Source organism: Aythya ferina (genome assembly GCF_964211825.1).
Source record: "Aythya ferina genome assembly, chromosome: 9".
Lineage (NCBI taxonomy): Eukaryota > Metazoa > Chordata > Aves > Anseriformes > Anatidae > Aythya > Aythya ferina.
Window position 1 is genome coordinate 6,390,495 of NC_140305.1, and position 14,922 is coordinate 6,405,416.

The 14,922-nt window shown below is 37.3% G+C and overlaps 1 protein-coding gene across 14 annotated transcripts in view; it reads left to right on the plus strand.

Moving 5' to 3' along the window:
- Positions 1–14,922, plus strand: part of DOCK10 (dedicator of cytokinesis 10) — a 151,295-nt gene that overhangs the window by 108,636 nt on the left and 27,737 nt on the right. For 12 of the 14 annotated variants that reach the window (XM_084529461.1, XM_084529462.1, XM_084529452.1 and 9 more), the window contains exons 25-37: positions 97–166; positions 3,218–3,331; positions 4,275–4,346; positions 4,964–5,110; positions 6,989–7,072; positions 9,764–9,860; positions 11,581–11,625; positions 12,022–12,197; positions 12,319–12,435; positions 13,427–13,538; positions 14,267–14,388; positions 14,474–14,588; positions 14,757–14,823. In XM_084529461.1, coding sequence (XP_084385587.1) covers positions 97–166; positions 3,218–3,331; positions 4,275–4,346; positions 4,964–5,110; positions 6,989–7,072; positions 9,764–9,860; positions 11,581–11,625; positions 12,022–12,197; positions 12,319–12,435; positions 13,427–13,538; positions 14,267–14,388; positions 14,474–14,588; positions 14,757–14,823 — 1,338 coding nt within the window. The remainder of the gene's footprint in view (positions 1–96; positions 167–3,217; positions 3,332–4,274; positions 4,347–4,963; positions 5,111–6,988; positions 7,073–9,763; positions 9,861–11,580; positions 11,626–12,021; positions 12,198–12,318; positions 12,436–13,426; positions 13,539–14,266; positions 14,389–14,473; positions 14,589–14,756; positions 14,824–14,922) is intronic. The other 2 variants (XM_084529460.1, XM_084529459.1) reach the window with 2 other exon arrangements.

A 14,922-nucleotide genomic window follows, 5' to 3' on the forward strand; every position in this document is an offset into this window, starting at 1 on the left:
AGGGGCTGTTTTAAACGGGGAGTTGATAACAGAACAATGTGGTGCATTGGATGTCCTTTTCTCTGCTGTATGACTTTTTTCTTTTTAACCTTTCAGGGTTCTTACTAATATTGTTGCTAAGTGCCACGAAGAACAACTAGACAACTGCATCAATTCTTATGTGACGGTATGACTGCTGTTAAACTTAATTATTTTGTGTGGTTTTGTTTGTTTGTTTTCTTGTTTATTTTTAGTTGTACTTGTTTGTAGCTTTCTCTGTATTAGCATTGTGGCTTTCTGCCACTGGCAGGCCGGGTGACTCAGCAGTGAGGAAACTAACATAAGCCTTGGAAGAGACTGAGTGAATTTCAGTCCTCTGTCATAAGTTCCCTGTGCCACCATGGACAAACTATGCTGCCTCTCCTTGCCCTCGGCTGTGGGAGGAGCGGATGTCTTTTAGAAGACATGTAGGAGGGCCTTGTCTTCTGGAAGCAAGGTGTGGTGCAAATGTGCTTCCAGCTGAGCTAAGAGTGTAGACTTAGTGTCAGTCTCTGTAAAATGGGGTTAAGCTAAGAGAACTTCCCACATTGCAGGGCTTATGTGTGTGTGTGCGGATAAATACCTGAAAGATCAGGAAACTTGAGCTAGATAGATACCTGTGAGAGATTGATTTAATGTAGTTTGACAGTTTGCAGCATTTCTTTTGACCATGAAGAGATCTACAGCTTTTAAATATCTGTCCAGCTGACAGATATTTATTTACAGGATTATCCTTACTACAGTTAAAAGTTATTCATGAGTAATAATTTTTATATATAACTTATTACAGGTGCTGTTCATGGTTTCAAATTGCTGTGTTTTTTAGGGAGGTACAAATTTTTAACCAACCTTTTGATTATTTTCTTAAGAAATGAATTTAGTTTCAAGATCCTGTGTCTTTGCAAATGCTATTGTACATAAATTCATTTCTCATCTGTGGAATTCAGATTTTTATAACTACACCCTGTTTACTCAGCTTTTTTCATCCATCATTATTTTTGATGAAGGCATTATGTAGAATGTATATGTATCTTTGTTTTGGTTCGGGGGAAGCTGTAGTATTACTTTAAAAGCCAAAGTAGTGGCCTCTTTAAAGGTGACTTCTTTGTTATCTGCATCAATTTAAATATCCATTAAATTAGTATGAATAATGCTGTACACCAGTAAGTATCTAATCAAGAATATGTTTAGGTATCAGATTTAGAAGCTGAGAATTTTATGAAGAAGCATGTTTTTAAGTAAAAGGTTACATTAACTACTATTACTGACTGAAAAAAAATAATAAATGAACTTAAAGTAAGTGTTACTTTTTTTCCTCTCAAGTGGTTTTTTTTCCTTATTTATTTATTTATTAATTGAGAGAGGAGACTGGAAAATTTGGTTCTGGCTTTATTAGAGGCTTTATTAGAGGAATCAGTAATGAGTAAATTATATCTTTGAGTCTCATGCTGATTACCTTATTTGTTTATATCAAATGACAGAATAAAGGAGAATTGCAGGTTATTAAGAGAATTGAGGTAGATATTGCTATCACTTTGTATCTTGCCTTGCTGTCATTTGGTGGTGATGGAACTAATGGAAATTGTCACAAAGTATTTATGAATGTGAAGTGTTGAGTGACAAATGTCTGTATGGGCTTCTAGCTATAGTGATGTGCTGATTCACTGTGAACGAAGTAGTTTTCATAACATAAATTTCATTTGTAGATTGTGACTAATATGTGACATGAGGTTTTTTAAATTAACTTCAGGAATAAAGCGAAAGTAAATAGTTTCCTGACAAACTCTGAAACTTCAGCAAGTTATGGGTAATATAATGAAAGTATGATAGGAATCAGGTTACTAAATGGGAAAGATGTTTTTATTTCAGTGTTTCAGTGTTTACAACAGTTGGTTGATATCTCCAAGGTGTGGATATACTTTCACACTTCATGAAACTACATGTTTATAGGCTATGCATCTGAGCACCTTAGTAGTCAAATTCTACTCTCAAGTACCCTAATTTAAACCCAGAGGAATTCTGCTGAAGTCCGTCAGAACTGTTCAGGCTGCAAAGTAATAATGAATGTAACATTTAAAGATAGTTAGTTGAAGGGCTATTAACACCTCTGCTAATCAGGAACTTCTGAAATTTACATTAGACACCTATTGTGGCTAAAAGTATTTGAAATAGCAGGTGATTAATCAGCTCTACCAAAAGTCCATTTAGCTTGTTTTCCCATTTTCAGCAGCAGTCAAAAGCCAATAATTGTTAATCTCTTCTATCCGTCTGTAAGGAAATGAAGAATACCTACTCTAGAGATGCTGTTTTGAGAATAAGTAAATTCAGAATTGCGAGTCACTCAGATACAATAACAATGTGAAACTACACGTGACGTGGACACAGAAGTACCACATTGCACAGGGAGAACTTACTGCATCTGCTCCAGAAATAACGCTGAATATTAATAAGATATTTTCAAGTGTTAGTCCTTTCTTTTACATTCTTTCTATTTGTATTGAAAAGGTATTTATTCCCAACTGGTGCACTTGCAGTGCTCTTGCTTTTGGGAAGTCCTAATAGATTCCAGTACCAAATTATTAGCTTAATAAAATGTTGAATAAAACTCATACTATGTTTATGAGTTCTGGGCAAGTTGGTAGGTAAATTCCTATCTGGAGGGTCTGATTTATAAAAGGGGTGTAGTTTTCCCCTTCCATCAGTTCTAGTGGGTGCTTTACACCTTTCAGGATGAAGAGTTGCTACCAGCTCTAACTGTTGCCATTGGAAGAAAGGAGCAAGTGAAAGGTGGCCCTGACTAGGTGGGTGAAAAACCCTCCTTACTTCCTCTATTTGCCTTTTTTTTTTTTTTTTTTTTTATCCACTCTGGTGAAATGGCTTGGAAGACAGTTTAGAGGCATCAGGTTCCTATGCCCTATTGGAAAGAAAAAAACACTGCAGCAACAATTTTAAGCAGAAATTCCTCTTGGTTCACATTAAGCTGAAATTAATAGCAAGTTGTGTTTAAAACTCAAATTTTGTTGGGGAGTGATGTTGTGCCACTGTGAGGGGAATTAAACTTTGTGTGAATGTATTTTTCAGTCAAAATGTTTTGGAAAGTAAAGGTTGTCAGCTGTTTGAGGTGTGTCCTCTCCTACTAAGACTTTTTATATTTGTTTTAATATACATTTTGATTATTATTTTTTCTTTTCTCCTTCAGTATGTGTTCAGGACCAAATCATTTGAGGAGAGAACTGTTCATGAGGAGCTGGCCAAGAATATGACTGGTCTTCTGAAGTTAAATGACCAAGTAACCGTGAAACAGGTTTTAAAGGTGAACAATACTGAATTAGCCCATTTGTAGTTTTCATACTGGTTTTCTGCATGGAAAGTCTTGTCACATCTCTTTCTCCCATTCTCTTTCCCTGTGTGAGCTTTGCGCAAATAACAGCCTGCGCTGATTCAACAGAACAGATTTAAAAGACTTTCTAGAGCTTTTCAACATAACTAATTTCTCAGAGTGCCATGGTTTGCATAATAAAATTCCTCCTTTCTTCTACTGCTCAGTCAGGGTGGGGAACCTACTTACTACATAATATGACATTAGCAATTACTTTTAGGACATTTTGATTTATTTTTTGTTTTAAAAGTTGTTGCATAGAGAATATTAACGTGTAAGTAGGACATTTATATCTGATTTTAATTGCTGCCTTTGATGGGCAGTGACCAAAATGAGAAGGATTGAGGTTCCCTGAAGTTCCTCACATAAAACAGGTCTAAGAAGTTCATACATATGCAAGCTCCATCAGTGCTCCCAGAACCTACAGGTTCTGGTATAAAAGCTAGTCAGTGCTAGCTCAGGAGTGCTCAATGGCAAAGACGTGCTCAACTGTTCAGGTTCTTCACTGAGAGGGTGGTCGGGCACTGAACAGGCTTGTCAGGGCAGTGATCACAGTGCCCAGCCTGCTGGAGTTCAAAGAGAGCTCTCAGCAGCGCTCTCAGATACATGGCCTGGTTTTGGGGGTGGTCCTGAGAGGAGTCAGGGGTTGGACTCAATGGTCCTTGTGGGTCCCTTCCAGCACAGGACGTTCTGTGATTCTATCATGCAAAGTTACTCAAATATGTAGCACTTGGACTCTTCCATTTCTTTGTCATGTGGAGTTTACCCATGTGCGTTACTGAGAAATGCAGTCCGTCTCTGAAGAATGGAATTAGCCTCATGAAATATTTATAAAATAATCATATCTCCTAATGTCATTTTTTCTTCTTTTGAACAGCACTCGTGGTTCTTCTTTGCAGTTACCTTAAAATCAATGGCACAGCACTTAGTTGATACAAACAAAATAAAAGTAAGTATATGTGTTGCTCTTAATGAGGTAATCAGGTTCCAAGGGAAAATATAAAATGCAGAATTATGTGAAATAAATACAGTTGAAGTTTTCTTCTTGACTGGTCAAAAAAAAAAAAAAAAAAAACAAGAAGCTATTACATATTTTAAAATATTGTTTTTACCTGCAAAAATATAACTCATACCTATTCCAGATTGTACAGAGCTGGTGGACCAAAAATACAGTTGTATCAGCTTTGTAAAGGATGGGTTAGAATGGAATGAGAATTCTGTAATTTCTGGTGGTTACCTGGCAGTGAGTAACTAGATAGCAAATGAGAGATCTAGAAACTTTGCTCTGCTTTGAGCAAACTTGTCATATCTGGCGATCGGTGTAACTTCCTGTCTGCCTCTTTTCTGCCTGGTTATCAAAGACTCTATGAGTATATTTGTGCTGGAATCTGTGGATAGCATTTCCCGCTTTCTAATGGACAAGATCGATGGAATTCTATAAGTACTGAAATATTATATGTCAAATGACCTGTGTTTTTATTGTCTTTGCTCTTGGCTTGAACTTGTTTTCAGATTTAATATGTAATAACATGCAATCAAGTGATTATCTATCCATTCACTGCTTAGGTTTCTCGAACTCAGAGGTTTCCAGAATCATTCCAAACTGAGCTGGATACCCTTGTGATGGTCTTGGCAGACCATGTTGTTTGGAAGCACAAAGATGCTCTTGAAGAAACCAGGAATGCAAACTACAGCACTGCCAAGTTCCTCAAGGTGAGATGTTCTGTCATTATACTTATTTGCCCATATTTAGTGCAAGAGTGAATCTATTCAGTCCAAACTGAAGGGAATAAAAACAATTCTGCATCAATGATGGCTCAATTTCCAAGTTTAGCATTGACCTGAAGTTCAGTTTTTCTATTCCTTTGGGTCTTTGACAATTCAGAAGCTTTTTCTAATTCTGTTTCAAAACAGTTCTCATTGATTTGTATCTATTTTCTAAAAGAGCCCAAGTTTGCAAACTCTACAAATTCTTCTGTTATATTCAAATTGGTAAGAAGCTTGGTAAGCTTCTTGTAGTTGCAGTTGTTATTTTTTCTTTAAATACTGCATCTCTGAATGAGTGTGGGTAGATTAATATTTCCTAATCATAACCACAGTAGGTGACTTTTACAAACCGGAATAAGTAAGTTGCAAGTATTGTGTGAAATACTGTAACTTACCTTTTAAGTGTGTCATGCCAGTTTATTTAATAGATATAAATAAATACATGTGCTTTGGAAAAGTCACAAATAGGGTTTGCTTTTTTTTTTCTTTTTGTTCTAATATTTCTCAATCATGTTTATTTTCCCAACATTGAATTAGCTGTAAAGCATAGGACAATTGGCATTCAGTAAGAGGCATTCCCAGCTACTTAACTAGAAATAAACCTTGGGGGTGGGAAAGGAACCACTTCCATTAGCATACAGAATGTTGTACACAGTGTACACTGAAACCTAGGCTCCTATCTTTTATGACAGATTGAAACACAGCATTAGGAGAGAGCTATATTCCAGCAGCAGAATGGAGGTGTGGTTAGAAGGAAAACAACCACAAACTGAAGATGGATTTTTCTACTTTGATATATAAATAAAATAAATGATAGAATTTAGAATGGATAGAAATTGATGTCCACTGCATTGATCTCTGTTGTTCCTTTCATGTGGAAGCCCGAATTGCTGTTGATAAACTGATGTTAAGCTGCATCTCTCCATACTGCTGTATCGTTTGGAAGGTGACGTTGGTTCAAAGCAGGAGCATAAATGGAGAAGCTGTTGCTGCAGTTTAGAATGTTATTTTTGTTGTTCATCTGAACTGGGAAGATAGTAATGTTGTGTTATGTGATAAGGCATATGGTTTTGTTTTAATTTCTCTGCAAATCTACTCTGACAGAAATAATTACATGGATTAGACATGATATGACTGCCCAGATTAGGGCTTGCAGGAGTCTTGTTTGAATACTATGTAGCAGAAGGCTTAAGGCTTTGCTAGCTTCACAGAGTTCAGAAGCACCAGTTGAGACGGGAAATTCAAGATTACCTTCCCTGTCTCATGGGCTGACTCTGCAAGGAAAAATGTCAATAACTGTAGCACTAGGGGCCTCAAAAAACCTTTACACCTGGCTATTTAGCCTCATCAGTCAGAGACATAACATCCTCATCACATTCTTAATTTATTTCAGTATTTGCTCCCAGAGAGACAACATAGTTCACAAACAGTGAGTATTTTGTCTGGAATGATTCTTCAGGAGTCATTGCTCTGTCACTGAAGGGGATACTCAGGTCAGCTCCCATCACATACCACCTCTAGTTACTGAGTGTTGCAGTACGTGAATAACTTTTATTAGATAATCTTTCTTTTGGTGCACAGTACAGTGTAATAGTTATTTTAGACTGTAGACAGTGAAAATGAAAAGTATAATAGATTTGTTATTACAAGGCAGGGTGTGAAGAGCCAAATTCACCGCTTCCACAGTTTTCCTTGCCCTGCATGAGACTGACTTCACCTGCCCAAATGATGCAGGTTTATAGGTAATAGAAGGTAAACGGCTAAGTAAATGAGGCCAGGTACTGCTTTTTTTGCTATAAAATAATATTTTTCTCCCTTTCTTAGCGCTGCTTTACATTTATGGACCGTGGATTTGTGTTCAAGATGGTCAACAATTATATAAGTATGTTTGGAACAGGAGATAGCAAGGTATAGTTTTGATTTTTTTTGTTATTGTTTTTCCCTAAGCAATTCACTAACAAAATGTTTTTATATTAAGAGTATTTATAATCTATTCCATTGCTTTGCCATTCTCAGAACTCAAGTCAGTGGAAACACTTAACACTGTTAAAACCTTAATTTTGCAAAAGGTCCCCTGTAGACAGACTCTTGGTTAAACATGAAACTTCTATGACTGTTTCTGGGAAGTACTTTAGATGCACAAAAATCAACAGATGTGCAGTTAAGAACACTTCCCCTTTGCAGATGAATAAGACATTAACAAATGTTTTGCTTAAACCTTGGCTAAGTGGTAAGTATCATTAGTAATTACCACTCTGCGACTACTATTAACAAGAATAACATTTCACTTTTGTTATTGTTGTTTTTGAGCCATCTGTTCTCCTTTCTGAAAGTAAGTAGCTGTGTCCAAACACTTTCTCACTGAGCCCTGCAAAAGCAGGCTCTACAAGGACTCCTAAGAGTAAAACATGGAAATGGCTGAACAGTTCTTTGAATTTGAGATTTGATTCTTTGGAGAGTACACTTGTGGTTTGGACTACAAATATCAGCAACTGTTGGCAGTAATTTTCTTTTAGAGCAGTAAAAAAAAATCTGAACAACTTACCATTGTGTAAATTCAATTGAGAACGTATGTAATATCTTGGTTACTTTGAATGGTATACTTCTTACCTCATTGCTAATGTGAGAAAGCCAGGCAGCTCCAAATTAGCTTGCACTTGCCAGTAGGAAAATTCCCTGCAGCCCAAATTTCTTCAATAATATCTATAATAGTCAGTGATTTAGTTTGGACAATAAATTTCAAACTGCAAGAGGTCCCCAAATTAGTCAGCTTGATTCCTTTACTCTTCTTCCACTCAATGAGTCTTTCTGGTCTTTATCCTACGCAGCTGGGTTTCTGAACTATCATGCCAGGGTGTACAAGACAATAAATAACAGAATGCATCTTTTCCAAAAAGCTTACAAAAATTTTGTCCATTAATCTTCATAACTCTTTAGTGCTGATCTGGTATTTGTAGGTAATGAATGAGATTACTCCAGTCTATTTCACTTTTTAGTAAAACCAAACTTCATGTTGCACTCAGATATTTCAAGTAATCTCTGGAGCAGATGTAGAATGGAGTTTCTTGGTATTAGTGTTGTAACCTGGAGTCTATAATTCTGCAAACAACATTTTATGTAATCTGAAAATAGTTTCCACATTTCAAACTTCACTAAATACATTCAGCTTCAAAAACAGATGTTTAATTAAAAAAAAGGACAATATAATGGCCAGTAGAAAAGCCTGAGATTAGTCAGTGTGCACATTAGAAATTAGCAGCTCCTTGGCAGTAAGTGCGTGCGCATTGCCAGCCACCCAGCTTCATTTCAGAGCCATCTGCCAGGAATGCATGAAGCAGAATCACTGCAGAGCTGAGACAGATGTGCCACTGGAACAGGCTTTGCAGCATTTAAAAACAATAGCCATAAAATAAAATGAGAGATTTCTGACCTCAAGGAAAGGTCTTGGATTGTTTCCATTTTCAATCAGACCCCTAAGCAAGAGTCGGTTGTTAAAATTTGCTGCAGGATTCATTTCTGTGTATCTTTGCTTCTTTAATGGGATTGTTTATTTATCAAAAAGATTATACCACAATCTGACCTCTCTTTTCAGGAAATTTAATGGCATCTATTGCTGTAGTTTATAGGTGTGTCAGTATATAACGTTACAGTCTGAATTTAATTGTGAATGAAGCATCACAGTTTCTATTCCACAGAAACATTCACAGTATTCCATATTTTGATAGGTAAGCATCATTTTGAGAAATATTTATTCAAAAGTTAAAATGTCTCATTGGAACTCAGTTCAGCATGGTGTTCCTTCAAAATATCACATTTCCTGAAAAATACATTTCAGCTGCTTCATTTCTTTAATAGCCATTAGACCATGCAATCAATGGACAACTGTATTCATGCTCAGGTACTACAGTGCAATAAAACATGTCGAGAAAAATTCCCTACCATTCTCTGCTCTCAGTAGATTGTAAAAAGCATGTTCCAGGTATCCTAGCCTGATGGTAGCAGCAGAAAAACTACAGTTTATCAGGGATTGACTGACTTAATATATTAACACATTACTACATAATACCAAAATGCCTAGAAGCTGGAACTCACTGGCATCAATAGAGGAAGCTTCCGCCAATATCAGTAAGTGTGGGATCAGGCCTGTGTGGCTAAAGCTTTGTTTTTGGTGGACAAAATAGAAAAGAAAAAAAAAAAAAAAAAAAGAGAAGAAAGACATAATAATTATGATGGTCCTAAATTGCATGAACTGAGGAAGATACCTGACTATGATTTTATGTTACAGTATATACCATTAAAAGACCCAGGGTAGCTTTAAATTTGCCTTAATATGTTGCTTAAATCAGGCTTAGATTTATCAATACATCTTCAATGTAAAGTCATATTTGAGAAATACATTAAAAGCTTGTTGGTCTGTGACAAGTTCCTCTGATAACATAAGAAAACCAGATGTTATTCAGGTAGCTTGGCATAGCCAGCCATAAAGTTTCACTCTTGGTTGGGAGTATGAATTTTAAGGTAGTGATAAATAGTGCAGTTCTGTCTTACTGTTTTCCGTCTTTTAATGTAAACTGAGCTGATGCCTGTTGTGATTTTCAGACTTTACATCAGTTCAAATTCGACTTTCTCCAAGAAGTCTGTCACCATGAACACTTTATCCCTCTGTGCCTGCCCATACGGTCTTCAAACATTCCTGGTAAGCTGTCGTGCTGAAAGGGTTTCTGCACAGCAAGGAATTATTGGGTGGTTCAGGTAACAACTCCGAAGTACTGTGTCCGTTTCTTCAGCCATGGAAGCCCGTAATATCTTGTCAGGTGTGGTACTTTACAGCCATGGTGAAGTGACATTATTTTTATCACACTAAATATACACAACCCCTGCCTGTCCAGCTGAGAGGTGACTCTTCCTCTGGAAGCTTGTGGTGAATGAACTGGATTGGTTGTGAACACGGAATTACTAAAGCCTTGGGAGATGATGAGCTAGGGAAAGGCTTAAACAGGTAGAGCAGGAAGGGAAAGACACTGTACAAGACCCAGTACAGACACTAAGGCTGAAGCGGTGGTAAGAGAATTGTGAAACTAGTAACTGGGTAGAGCTTTCTTGCTGCAGCTGTGAGTGACTTGTCCACAACGGCCCCTTCTTTGGGAGAAAGATCTGAGCTGGTCACACAGAAGGAGTTTGGAAACCTCCATCTTCGTGGATGATAGGCTGTTGATACTTCTGCCTCCAAAGTATCTCTAGGATTGACAGGAGGGTCCCGTGCAATTGTGCCAACTTGGCAGAAAATGGCTGAGTAGTGCAATGTTTTACCTGGAGCAGTATGGCAAGAGAGACCCATTTCAGAATGCATTGCTGGTGCCTCCTGAGCTACTTCTCAAGGCCAGGAATAATGTGTATATCCTATGTTTTGCAGGGAAATATGAGCAGGTTTTGCCTATGCTCTACCAGAGGAGTGAATTCTCTGCCTATGCCCCAAGCCAAGTAGCAGCCACGTTTGCTCAGTGCTGGGCTTGTGCTGATGAGCCCTACTTCCCATGGCCACCCACCTTCTAGCTGAACAGTTTGCATGCACAACAGGTTTCCTTCCACCTGGAGAGCATGAGGCTTGCAGTGAGAGCAGGGTGTTTCCCTCTTCCTTTGCATGCCTCTGTTGTTTAGAACCTAACTTTGTGGCCAATGCTCACTACTAGGTGCTTTTCCTCTTCATTCAAAGACACGGGGATTTTAGCCCAGGGCACCAGTGACAGTTCTGACAGTTTTGTGGACTCTGTGAAGTTCACTTAGGATGTGGTCACTGAAGTTGCTGAGAGCAGAAGGTACCTTCCAGGAAAAGCAGTATGATCTTTCTGTGCAGCATTTCTCAAAGGATGGACCCTTGTCTCTTTTTTGCTTTAGTTTTTGCCACCTTAAAGAGTTCAGTTCTGCTGCTCACTGCTGCTATGAAGCTTTAGAAATTTTTGTTTTCCAAACAGCACATTTTGAAGAGTGGCAAGTTATTGGTTAACAATTAATTTTTAACCTGGTCAGACAACAAGTGTACAACTACCACTTGTTAAAGCACTGTGAAGTTTATTACTTTTTGCCATTGTGGAGAAAAAATGTCTCTAGAATAATTTGATGAATAAAATGATTTGCCATTTCATACTGTTTTTAGTGGGATTTAAAAACTGAAACTCATCACAGTAATTTCTTATGAATAATGAATTAGAACTGTCTATTCATCTTCCATTCTATATGAAACAGTTGTCCAAAGTTTTAAATAAAAAGCTACTGGCACAGCCCAGGAGAAACTGTTTCATTCGAATAGCAGTCAAATAATTCAAAAGGATATAAAGTAAATAATTTATGCACTTATGTTTTGCTGTGTTTTTTAATGATTTTTACCTGTTATTGTTTTATATTTATGATAAATGAAGACCCTGTGACACCTTCAGAATCAACCCAGGACTATCGAACATCAGGTATGAGCAAAATGGCTGCATAAGAATTAAGTAGAATTGTGCATTAAGAACTACAATATGTATTACAACTATTGCTACTAAACTGGGACAAATACAGGCGAACATTAATCACCATTTGTTAGTCTGGATCTGTGTGGTTTAGAACTCTTCTAGATAGAATATGGAAACAACTGTTTTTACCCTGTGCCTTCAAGAAGTGACTAAGTGTGCAAAGCATTTGAGATTCTAATATTGGTATATGCGTATAAATTGGAGGAGTGGGATGGACAGTTCAGGAAATCAAGATTTAACAGTGGGTTAAATAAATCAAAGTTACTGACATTTTTGAAAATGGGAGGAGAAATTTTTTTATATAACATACATTAATTTAGACATTCTTGTCCTTTCTGTTCCAAGATATTCCAGAGTACACATTGACCAATGAATTTTGCCGTAAACATTTCTTAATTGGAGTACTGCTGCGGGAGGTTGGTTTTGCCTTGCAAGAAGACCAGGATATTAGGCACCTGGCTTTGGCTGTGCTTAAAAACTTAATGGCAAAGCATTCATTTGATGATCGATACGCAGAGCCGGTAAAGAAGCTGTTTGTTTATTCTTTTTCATACAGTGGCTATAAAATATGTGAAACATCCTTAGCCAACCAGTGTACATTAATTAATTTATTTAGGTTTATTTATATCACTTATTTTTTAGGCAAAACAAGCACAAATAGCAAACCTGTACATGCCACTCTATGGAATGCTTTTGGACAATATGCCAAGGATTTACATGAAGGATATGTTCCTTTTCAATATCAACACTTCCAATCAGGTAATTCTTGTGAGTTTTCAGAACACTGAAAGGATCAAACTGAGGTCTGACCCTAAGGTCTGAGAAAAGCAATCTGGTGGGAAGAAGTCCAAATGTGCCCTGGTCAGAAATTAGATGGCAAAATATAGTTCTAAAAATGCTGATTCGTTTGCACCCAAAATGTTTAATTTGAAAGGTTTTGATTTACCCAACACATGCAGAGCCCTGGGAGTCTGTACTGGCAGGACCCTGAGTCTGGGACAGTTCCAGGGCTGGAAACTCCAAATTAGAGGCTCATAACCCCAGGCAGTTTGTGTGTCTGCACTAGTGCCATGGGCTGCGGGCTTACCCTCTGGCAGGTCCCTGGGCAGATCTCTGAGAGACATTGCTGTAGAGAAAATCTCTCATCACTCACAGATTTTTTTTCAGGGTTATGTCATGGATCCACAAGCAGTTTCTTTAGTACAGGAAGAGGGACCATGAGCAACAGTACGAAGTAGAGGGAATGCATACAAGTAGCTGAAGGAGGGAAGGGGTACAGAATACCTTTAGATTCTGACACAAAAAACATTTGTATAAACTGTGCATGTGGAGGAGGAGCAGATTTGCTTATTTCTTAAAAGACTAGATGTGTTCTAATCAGACCTGATCTAAAAACTAGAAATAATTTCTGCAGGGGTGTTGTGTTCTTTCAGTAAATCAGTCTATTTAATCTGATAATCACTAACAGCATTTAATGCTCCTATCCTAATGTTATGCTAATTTTTAAGAAGCAAACACAGACTTGGTATGTTCTTTTTAACTCCAGTGATGAGTGTTTCACATTGGGGCTAACTTGGGCATATTACAGTAAGCCCTGATTTATTTTTTTAAAGCTGCCATGTATCAACAGCTGAAAGTAGGTTTTCTAGCTCAGTGTCTAAGAAAAATCATCATTGCATATGTGCTGTCATTGTAAAAGTAAACAGTGATAACATTTAGCAGAGTTTATTCTGTTTATTTCAAAATACAGGGATCTAGGGATGATTTGAGTACAGCTGGAGGATTTCAGAGCCAGACGGCTATGAAACATGCAAATTCCGTGGACACTTCCTTTTCCAAAGATGTTTTGAACTCCATAGCAGGTATAAATGACAGACTGATCACGTACACAGGTAGATTTCTGTGTATCTCAATGCATTGTGCTTTCTGCTTAGTATTCATGGATGATATCATTAACCCATTTTATATGATATTCAGGGAAACATGGTATGCGATGTTTCTCTTCTCTTTGGGTGTTTTTGGATTGATTTTATTTGTCTTGTGAAGCTGCTCTTCTTCCACTGCTTCACTTACTCTCCTGCTTTGGAATGATGCCAGTAGTTAGGCTCCCCAAGATCCCTGTACCTGAGTTCATTCTTGCAGTCTGCCTGGGTTAATAGTCCCAAGGTTTCTCCCAAAATTGTTCTTGAAGCCATTCTTAGTTTTCCCAGGCTTAAAACTAAGTGCTCTTAATTTTCCCAGGCTTAAAGGAAGGGTAGAAACACAACTTTTGTTTACTTCTTCCACATTCCATTTCAAAATTCAGGGAAGTCCACAGGCATCTTTCCACTGATTTTCATGGCTTTGGGTCAGGCCTTATGGAACACAACAGGGTATATTAATGCCATGAATGATGGCAAACTCGGTGATTTTACTTCAACTTGTTGAATGTTTTTTATACTAAACATACGCATCAATAGCTTTGGCATTGGAAGTTCAAAGCACTGGTATCAATCCAGCACAACACATTTTAAGTTCTCCATTTTTCTTGTTAGTTTTTGTATCCATAAATGTTTTAGTTTAGCATGTTTGCTATGACTTTCATTTACAGCCTTTTCATCAATAGCTATCTCTGCAGCAAACCATGCTGACTCCAGAGCTTCCTTAGCAAGTCTTGAATCTAACCCAAGTACCAATGAAAAAAACAGTGAGAGAACTGACACGTGTGAAAAGGTACATGTGCAAATGTTGAAAATGATTCCTAGATTTAGATAGTTATTACTATACTCAACAAGGCCCTTCACTGTCAATTCAACAGATCATGAGACCTTTGTCTTTGATTGGATCAACCCTTCGTTTTGACAAGTTGGATCAAGCTGAAACTAGAAGCCTTCTTATGTGTTTCCTTCACATAATGAAAACCATTTCAGAAGGTAAGAAAATGTACATTACCTAGTTTACATTGTTGTGAAATATTGTGAATGGAATGCTGAATCCAAACCAAAGTTAAAATAGAATAATTATCAGTGTATTTTACAGGCTTTGGGTCAAGTTTAATTCCCTCTAACAGATACACAATACATTTTAATATCTCCCTTTAGATGCACTGATTTCATACTGGTTGCGAGCACCATTCTCAGAAATAACAGACTTTTTCAGCATTTTAGAGTAAGTTCACTTTGTGATTCATTGATTTCATGTTAAACGATGATGTTCTAAACTGGCTACTGCAAATAATTTCTCTTTGTCCACCTTGTGGCATAGGGT